Source organism: Mercenaria mercenaria, chromosome 13 (genome assembly GCF_021730395.1).
Source record: "Mercenaria mercenaria strain notata chromosome 13, MADL_Memer_1, whole genome shotgun sequence".
Lineage (NCBI taxonomy): Eukaryota > Metazoa > Mollusca > Bivalvia > Venerida > Veneridae > Mercenaria > Mercenaria mercenaria.
Window position 1 is genome coordinate 74,200,095 of NC_069373.1, and position 9,894 is coordinate 74,209,988.

A 9,894-nucleotide genomic window follows, 5' to 3' on the forward strand; every position below is an offset into this window, starting at 1 on the left:
AAATGAAGAATTCTTTCATGTAGGAAATTCATCTAGCCTGCTTATAAAAATCGTTACCTCTACCAAGGAGCCTGATCGTGCCAGAAACTAAATATCTGGAGGAGGGCCTTCACCGACAAAAGCTGGAAAGTCTCCGAATGACCTAAATTTATGTCAATGTGATTTAAAACAAACATATATTCGATATGTCATACAAGGGATATATGGGAAAAATATCATGTATGATGACATTATAGTGTACGGTAATTTTTGTAAAGGTAGATTAAGAATGAAATATTTCCAGACAGTGAAGACGAGACACAATATTGTATCTGTTTTATGTTATATAGATATAATATTGAATGGGATTTATTGTTAAATAGGACAAAACAAGGGATGTTAGTAAAATACGTACGCCCCAATGACGGGTTGTCGCATTTAAGTCCCGTGATCACAATTACCGTGATCTTTGACCTACTAATCCCCAAAAATAGGGATCATCAACTTCATAAGCCAAATCATGCCTTCAAGTTTAAAGATACTGAGTCAAGCGGTTCTCAAACTTTTGAATGGAAATCCTTTTCAACGCTCAGACCCCTGTGACATTATTTTTAGATTTACTGATCTCTAAAAAACAATAGGATTCTTCTCCGTCGTTTATCATACTATCAAGTTTGAAGGCTCAAGCGATTCTCTAGTTATTGTGTAGAAATAGTTTTCAATGTTTAGGTCCCTGTGATCTTCACCTTTGACCTTTGACCGCAAAAAACTATAGGGATAACCTACTTAATAAGCCTAATCATACTTGCAAGTTAAGGTTATTTTTCCACAAGCCCAAACATGCTATAAAGTTTGAAGATTCTGGGTCAAGTGACCTTGGTCTTTAATTTATGGACCCCAAAGCCGTTGGTGTCATATACTTAATAAGCCTAATCATGCTACATTCTTCATCTTCTCGTTCGCGACTACACTGTCAGACCAGTAGCCTCGATGAAACTTGTGGTTTGCCGCAGATCCTCAATGCCTCCATACCGTTTCTGATGGATTGGGGTATCTACCGGCCAAGTCGCAGCTCTCCCCTGGTCATGCCATCTCTGAAGTATATGCTCCGCAATCAGATCTTCCTCACCACATGGACAAGTTGGCGATGCTGCCAGTCTGTATTTCTTGTACATGTGAGTATTTAGCTTGTTGTGCCCTGAGCGAAGCCTGATCAGCATCACTTGTTCAGACCGATCTAGGAGACAGGTTTTATTGGTTGTTCTGACTGAGCTCCTAGCTTAGCCAGTTTGTCTGCCTCTTCATTGCCTGCAAGTCCACAATGGGATAGAATCCACTGAAGTGCTACTTTGCAGGTTATACTCAGGCTCTGCATTCTCCTGGCTAGCTGCGGAGTTTTATTGTTGATCAGAGCTTCCATGACAGACAGTGCATCTGTGAGAAATACGACTGAGGAGCTTTCTTCTGCCGAGTCTTCAACCATTGAGACAGCATTCATGATTGCTTCAGTCCCTGCCTTGTAATTGCTGCAATGTTTTCCTGTGGCTGTATGCAGTGTTTCTCTCTTGCCAGACGGGTATTGAATGAAAACTCCTTCTACTCCATCTTTGACGGCGCATGTGGCTGATCTGTCTGTATAGACATGAGTACATGATTCCGGAGGATATTCTTCATTGATCATAGCAAGTGTGAGGCTCTTCAGAATACCTTCATCCTCTTGCTTCCCGCGGTCAAGACGAGGAACAGCAAGTCTCACAGTCACTGAGGACAGATCTTTCGCTAGAATCGCTAGTGGGTTTATAATGTCTTCACCACCTAAGGGAGTCGTTGGTATGTTCAGTTTTGAACTCTCGGGTTGAGTTTCTTTGCCTCATGAACGAAGCTGCTACGTTTGAGCCGAATTTGGGTGTAGCCATCTAGCTTGGCTTTCATGGGATGATCTTGAAAAGACCTGAACTTCTCTGCTTGAAGCAGGACCTTTTCATGTCTCCTGTCTTGTAACGGCTGTGTGCCTGTTAGCTTCTCCATGAAGGAGAATGGTGTAAACTTTGTAGCACCTGTCATAATCCGCAATGCTTGGTTCGGAACCTTGTCTAGAGCCTTTGGTTAGTTTTGGCAGTAGTGGACCAGGCGAATGAGATATACGCTAAATGGGGTCTCACTGTTCCCTGATATACTGTCTTGAGTATTTGCTCATTTGCTCCCCACGTTGTTCCAGCAAGTTTGCGCATCATGGCAAGCTTCCTACGGGCCTTCCCTTCTGTTTGACTAATGTGGGGCTTCCAGGTTAGCCGTCTGTCAAAGGTCACTCCAAGGTATTTTGCCTCGTCTGCTTCAATCAGCAAAGTATTTCCCATCTTGATTTTACCCGCCTTCTGCTTTGACGACAGGGAGAATAGTGTGGTGGACGATTTCTCTGTATTGATCGATACACACCAATCTTCAGCCCAAGCTGAAAGCTTGTTGATGGCTTCTTGCATCCTGTATGTGGCTGTAGTGGCATGTTCTTCCTAACACCATAACACCAGGTCGTCAGCGTAGAGTGCAGCCTTAACTCCTTTCGGTAGTTCAGACACCCGATCATTAATGAAAAGCAGGAAGAGTGTAGGGGATAAGACTCCGTCTTGTGGGACACCATGACGCAACAGGAACTTCTTACTGCTGGCATGTTCTAAACTGACTCTCAAGCTTAACTTGCTCTCAAGCTCTCATGCTACCAAGTTTAAATGTTCTGGATCAAGTGGTTCTCAAGTCATTGCGCGGAAACCATGTTCAAGGTTTAGGCCCCTGTGACCTTGACCTCTGACCTACTGACCAAAAAACTATAGATTATTTTAATCATGCTAATGACAGACCAACCGACTGACTGACCGACATATCAACAGACGCGACTGACAGGTGCAAAGCAAAATACCCCACCCCCACCCCCACCCCCACCCCCACCAAAGCTTCTTCGACGGGGGCATAATATTCATCGATATTGAAAATTATGCGTGTGCTGGCACCTACGCTCTCTTCCGTTGTATGATTAGAGTTTACCTTACCGTTCGTACAGCACAGCAATTTTTTGAACATGTATTGTGAATCTCCAAGGTTACGTTTAGGATGTTAAAGGGGTTAAGTTAGAAGCTTAGGGTAGTGTACAATATGAAAAATAGTTTTTGAACACTTTGAAGAATCCCAAAATCCCTAGGTAATCCCAAAAATATCTCACCTGAGTATTTTTATGCCCAGAAGACCACACAAAATGACATTTACATCAAATCTAAATTTAAGAGAGCTAGAGCATGTTTATAATTCATGCAACTGATGATATTACGATAATTTTACTGCCACAGCTCCTTTGAATACATAAATTCTTTTCGAGCTATAATTTCCAAAGCATTATTAATCCCCTGAGAAAAACAATAGTTGTTAAAAGACTAAAATAAGAAAAATATGAAAATAAAGAATGTTTCAAAACTGGATGTACTAAGCATAGGAAATAGCAACTAGGAAAGTAAAATGTGTTACTAGCATTTGTTATCAAAAACATCTTCCACAAACATTTTGCATAATCCATGAAGTGTAATTATTCATTTAGTTGAATACTATATGTTCTACATAACATTAGCAATCTTCTGAGAGCTGTAACACACAACCCGGCCCATTTTAAAACAGGATTACTAGCCTTATGTTCTTAATGACCTATAGACCATAAAAGAACACAATGAAAGTAGGGATCAAGTATCTTCTAAGAGAAATTTTTGTCTGATGGAATATCTTGCAAACTGACCCCTAAAATGCCACTTTAACAGGGAAAAAATGGAGGATTCTTTCTTAACGCCATTATCCGACTATCCCAGAAGTGCTGCTTGATTACCTATTTAGTACTACTATACCTTTAAGAAAAAAGTGACTTTCTATAATAGTGTCAGTTTTATTTGTATAGTAACAGTAGCTTTACTGCATGAAAAGCACCAAGTTTCAGCTTGATAAAATCATTCTTCAATGTTGTATGGCATTTATTTTTCAGTAACACGTGTCACTGTGGTATTTTTCCTCAAAAATAGTTGTCGGGACATAACTTTTAACCATTTCTCCAAGTTGGAGCTTATTTTTGCCCTGTTCTTCTATTTTGTACCCAAATTTGCAAGCAAATAACTAAAAGCTGTTAACTATACAGACTTTCAACTCTGAAAGCTGTGAATGGGTAAAATTTAGACTCTGGATATGCATTTTGTTTTAAGGGGGAAAAAACACCCAAAATAGTGAAAATGTGAGTTTATTTAAATTTGTTTACAATTTTTGCAGCCAATTGCTATGAAAAGTTCATTTTCTACCAAAATTTCAACAAAAAAGCCCAAGCACACATGTATCTGGAAAATTTCAATTTTGGCCAATGTTGTTGTTATAGGGTATGCAGTTGTAAAAAAAAAAACTATATGTTCTATATAGAATTAGCAATCTTCTGATAGCTGTTATACGTAGCCAGGCCAGTTTTAAAAAGGAATAACTAGCCTTATTTTCTTAAATGACCTATAAACCAAAAAAAAAAAAAACACCAAGAAAAGTAGGGGTCATGTATCTTTTTAGAGAGATTTTTTTGTCTGACAGGTCAACACTGCGGAATATCTTCCAAACTGACAGCTAAAATGCTGTTTTGAACAAATGTGTAATTAGGTTTGTTTTACACATTTCTTTAAAAGCAAAAAAAAAATCTCCTTGAAAATGCTAACAAAATGTCAGGTATAGGTCCACACTGAAATAAAAACAGGACCTGGCTTGCATAAAACATGACAATGCCACTTTAACTGGGAAAAAATGGAGGATTCTTTCTTACCGCCATTATCCAACTAGCCTGGAAGTGCTGCTTGATTACCTTTTAGTACTACTATACCTAATATGACGTATTTGACTTTCAGATGAAAGAAGTTATGTAGAATTATTTTTACACAAATAATCATGAAATAGTAAAACAGCCAAGAAATGGTGGCTGTCACATTAATATTAATATTGCCATAAAATTAGTAATGTAACTTATCAGATATTTCTAGCACCATCCAACTGGCTTACGGAACGTTGGTGGCTAAGTGCCCGGGCTTGAAACAATTAATGATGGTCCATCTTGAGTCTTCCTCCGCCATCGAAAACTTGTACTTTCCTTTTACATAATTACATTGATATATACACCTTTGTATTATGGTTAAAGATTGTAAATGACTGTAAAATCTGCATGAAATATGACTATTGCCATGACGGAGATCCGCATATTGACCAAATCTATAAGGCAACAGTTTCTCTTGAAATCTAGAAACTCATCGTTACTTTTAAGATAGAAACTTACATTGGGTTTAAATTGTGTAGGTTTCCAAATTATTATAACGATAGTAATAGAAGACAATACTTCGTCACCTTAGCGCAGTAAGTGAATACGTTCTTCTTTATGTCGGTCAAAAGCTATACATTGCTTATGTTTATAATGTTATTTTATCTACCGTCAATAAATAAATATTGTTTTGAATTTATTTGATTTCTTTAAGTCAATGCAGGTATCCACTTCTTGCGTTGAGGTGATGACGTGTTTTAGCTCCGTATGCCAACCAGTATGACTTTTTATCGTTTTAAACTTTGTTTTCACCAATGGAAAGGACTATAGATATACATTCAATGATAACAACAACATTTATGCATATCGTTGTAAGAAATCAACGTTTGTTTGGAATAAAAATGGCAACAGTTTTGGTTGTTAAAATGTTTATCTTAATTCCTCAGTGTACTGGTAACCGGATGTCTACTAACACCGGATTTCTTCTGCAAGATTCATCCAGAAAGTTTTCATATCATGTTGATGCTCTGGGTATTCCAGGGATCGTTCACTTTGCAGAAGTCTCATCAGCCAGACAGGCAACGAATCCATCGGTATAAACTCCATTAAAACAATAATAATCATCTTCCTCTTTGTTTCAATAGATTCAATATGTGCCATGTGCATTTCATAATCGCACCAGCTATCATTTAAATATTCCTTGTTTATCAAGAGAACTGATTTCCGGCTGTTGTAAATACCGTGACTTATATTCTCAGCCACAGACGTGCCCGGTACTGAGTCCCTGTCTGCAACCCAGAGGCGAAGTCCATGTTGAGACTCAAGTGAAGGAACCATATCATGTTTGATGAAACTCGCGCTGTTCTTTGCATATGATACAAAGGCATCGTTATCGAACAAACGCTCAAAACCTTCATGCCTGTAACGTCGGTTTCTACTGTGGTAGAGATATCGGAGTTTCCAACGGTTTTTGTAAATTAGGCAGCAAACGACAATGGTCAAAACGCCCACGAGTACACTGCAAGTGGCACTAATAGCCCAACTCACCCAACTTCGATCCAGACATTTGTCATTTTCAAGAATATTTATTATCTGTTCAAGATGCTCGTCTGTCAGGTATTGGTAATTTTCACCGTTAAGCCGACAAGTATCCTTCGCTTTAGAATATACTGTTACTTTTGAATACCGCCACCACTTCAGAAATGGCAAAGTTTTACATGTGCATTCAATCGGATTCGAGTGAAGGGATATGGTTACAGTTTCATTCTTATTACATTCTTCCTCTACAACAGAATCAAGGTATGTCGTTAAACTCTCCGGAAGATTGTAAAGTTTGTTTTCGGACAAATCTAAACTTCTTAGACAGCGGCTGTTTTTCAAAGTGAAGTTCCAGTTATCGATAATATTACCACTCAAATTCAGATACTGCAGATTCGGTAAATACTTGAATATGTCCTCTGGGAGACGGTTTATTTTGTTACAAGACAGGTCCAATTTTGTCACATTTTTCTGAAATTTGAACATTTCACTTGCATTTGGATTAAGTACTGGATCAAAAGACCTCCCCAAATTATTTACGGAAAGATTCAAATGCTTCACTGACTTAAACGTTAAAAAGAATGTAGGATTTACCTCGCTGCAAATGTTTTCTGAAAGATCAAGATGTGTTACGTTTTCCACACCAAAAATAGTCGCATTCCACTTGAGAATTAAGTTGAACGACAGGTCTAAATATTTCAAGCCTGATGCACCGCAAATAGCCATTGGAGTTATTATCTTAAGATATATAAAACTTTTTCTCCATTTTAAACTGCGAAGACTATGAGGTAAACAGACAACGCAGAGGCTTGAACAATTCTCTGAAAAATCAGTGCTTTTGATTGAAGACATCTGTCTGCTGTCATAGTGCTTGTGAAAAAAGGGGTCGTAGTTCAGGTGTTGTCTAGACAAATCAAGATATTCAATGCCAATCGCTTTGTGTAAATAGTTAACATATTTTCCATATGTAAGTCGATTTCCAGATAATGTGAATTTTCTAAGTGTAGCCGGGAACTGGTAAGGGTTCAATATCTTCTCATCAAGAACTTCTATCTTGTTTAAGTCCATACATAATGTATCCAAGGCACGTAAGGTTTTAAGGTTCTCTATGTCGGTAAATTTAAGCTGTATTCCATATTCGTACAGCTGATGTATCCTTTTGACAATTAATATCTTCAAAGTGGAAGAGTATCTTAAACCATACAATGCTTCATTCATCCCAGCAAACATCAGCTGCTCATTATAGGATATATCCAACAGCGTGATGTTCTTAAGGTAGCTGAATGCATATTTGTCTATTGATTGTATATGACACGATGCCATATATAGATTTTCCACAGTTGGAACGTATTGAAACGTTATAGTATTAACAAATGGTGCATTACAAGCTTTGTTCGATCTTCCAGATAAACTTAGATTTTTTAGATTGGTTAGTTTACTAAAACTCTTTCCAAACACACAATCTGGGCACAACTCCATATATATGCCCTCAAGATTTTTCAAATATTGCAGTTCTCTTCCAATATCGTCAAATGTTTTTAATTTGTTTTCCTTCACATTGATGTTTCTCAAACTCATTAGAGGCTTAAAAACACCGTCCCCAAAGCTACCAAGCTGATTCAAATTATTTCCAGACAAGTTCAAGTACAGCAGGTTGGTCAGATTTTCAAAGGCGTTCGAAGCAATAAAAGAGATATTGCTGTAGTGTAGGTACAACCATAATACGTCTGTACTGTTTAAATTTTTCACATTGACAAACGATCTATTTTCAACTGAATAAAATTTATTGTAGCTGAGATCCAACAAACAAAGAGGCGGAGTGAATTCGGTCGAATTTTTTGGCTTTGGGTAAAAGTCTGGAATTTGTACCAAACTCGTATCATTACATCTCATAGCATATCCTCTATTTCCGCATTCTGTAAAACATTTCTCATCCAAGTGACCAATCGTGCAGTTTGACTGATTTATGTTAGGCCTCGCGATTTGCAGGCATTGTAACAAAAGAGCAAGTTTAAAGGAAGCAATTAACTCCATTTTTATGCTGATGAATCAACTACCTGTCCTGAAATGTAAGGCATGTATGTGTTGATAATTTTGAAATTTCGGATGGGGGTTAATGTTATTTAGTTATTAAAAAAAATTATTGATAATTGTAAAGAAAAACATGCCCGCGGTATATGTATGTATATCATAAAGGATCATTTTAAGACTTTAGATTTATGAATAAAAATTGTGCACGTTAGCTCAATACATAGAAAACAAGACTTTCAATCGGCAGTTCGTATTTTCAAATCGGAGATATACGCTCTGCAATAATTGATGGAAAACAATATGTTTTTGTGTTTATATCTTCCCATCTTACGTTACTGAGAGGTTGTCAGTTTCTAGTTATTACAGAGGACGTGTATATATGTAGTGTATGGTTAACTGCCCGCGGGACACAGTCAAAATACTGTACTAAAGCGGTATAAAATCAGCATAACAAGAATCAAAGCCTTGAGATGTCTGGTGGTTGTGGGTTTTGCTAGAGTTATTTTCATTTTAAATGCCAATCTATAAATATACATGTATAAGAAACAAATACTAATGTGCCTCATATCTAAGATAAACTCTGTCTGACCTTACATGAACAGCTGGAAGTCAGTGATGTAACCACGGGCTGGAATACCTAATCATTGACAGATCTTATATAATCTAAATGGCCAGTGTGAATGGATAGAGGATGAATAAGAACTGCTTGATCATTGATAATTCATTCCCATTGTTTATGAATGGGACTACTTTGTGTAGCACATGAACAAATTCCTTTGGATGTGATTTGGAATCAAATAAAGATGCTACATGATTGTCAGAAATACACTTAACTTTGGTAGCGGGATAAACCCGCAACCAAAAAACCAAAAGAAAACGACATTTTACGTTAGAAAATAATTAATTTAACATTAAAAAGGAAAGAAAACCAAATACCCCAAATACATCCATTTGCGTATATTACTCTAGAGTCACTAAGTAATGCATATTTAAGGTAATGTTTGCATCGCTTAAACTTCCTTATACATTACACGAAGACTTTGTCAAAAGTTTTAACTTCCGCAGTATTGTAAGTAAAAAGTATGTTATCGAGTTACGCTTTTAAAAATGTATTAAGTTTGAAAATTTAGGCTAAAAATAAATAAAGCAGCTTTTCAAATAGGAATTATGTATTATTTAAAACAGAAAAGATAATAGGTAAGGGAAGAACACGGAAGCACAGGGCACTAAAACACATCCTTAGAGCCACGCATTTGCAAAGTAAACTTATAATGGTAGAAATGCTAGATTAGAATCGGCAATGTTAAACAAATATTCAAACTTATGTCAAATATAATTATAAGGGGTTATGCCTTTAGAGCATCAATAAGTTGTTTCTAACATCACTGGCCATGTTTAAAGCATAAAACGTGTAGTTTTGCAACTTTTTGTTAAAATGTTGAAAACAAAATTCTCCAGTGCCTGTCGTAAATACAAGGCTTATCAGAGTTACTGATAAAATGGTAATAACCGGTTCTAGTGGTAAAGAGGCTCTGTCC

At 37.1% G+C, this 9,894-nt stretch overlaps 1 protein-coding gene across 1 annotated transcript; it reads right to left on the reverse strand.

The window, feature by feature from the left end:
- Positions 1 to 3,429: 3,429 nt before the first annotated feature.
- LOC128548027 (toll-like receptor 4) lies at positions 3,430 to 9,613 on the reverse strand. The gene is made up of 2 exons (XM_053522291.1): positions 9,293 to 9,613; positions 3,430 to 8,387 (listed from the first exon to the last, which is right to left on the reverse strand). Exon 2 carries the CDS (start codon positions 8,357 to 8,359, stop codon positions 5,756 to 5,758), a length of 2,604 nt encoding a protein of 867 aa, XP_053378266.1. The 5' UTR covers positions 8,360 to 8,387; positions 9,293 to 9,613; the 3' UTR covers positions 3,430 to 5,755.
- Positions 9,614 to 9,894: the final 281 nt, after the last annotated feature.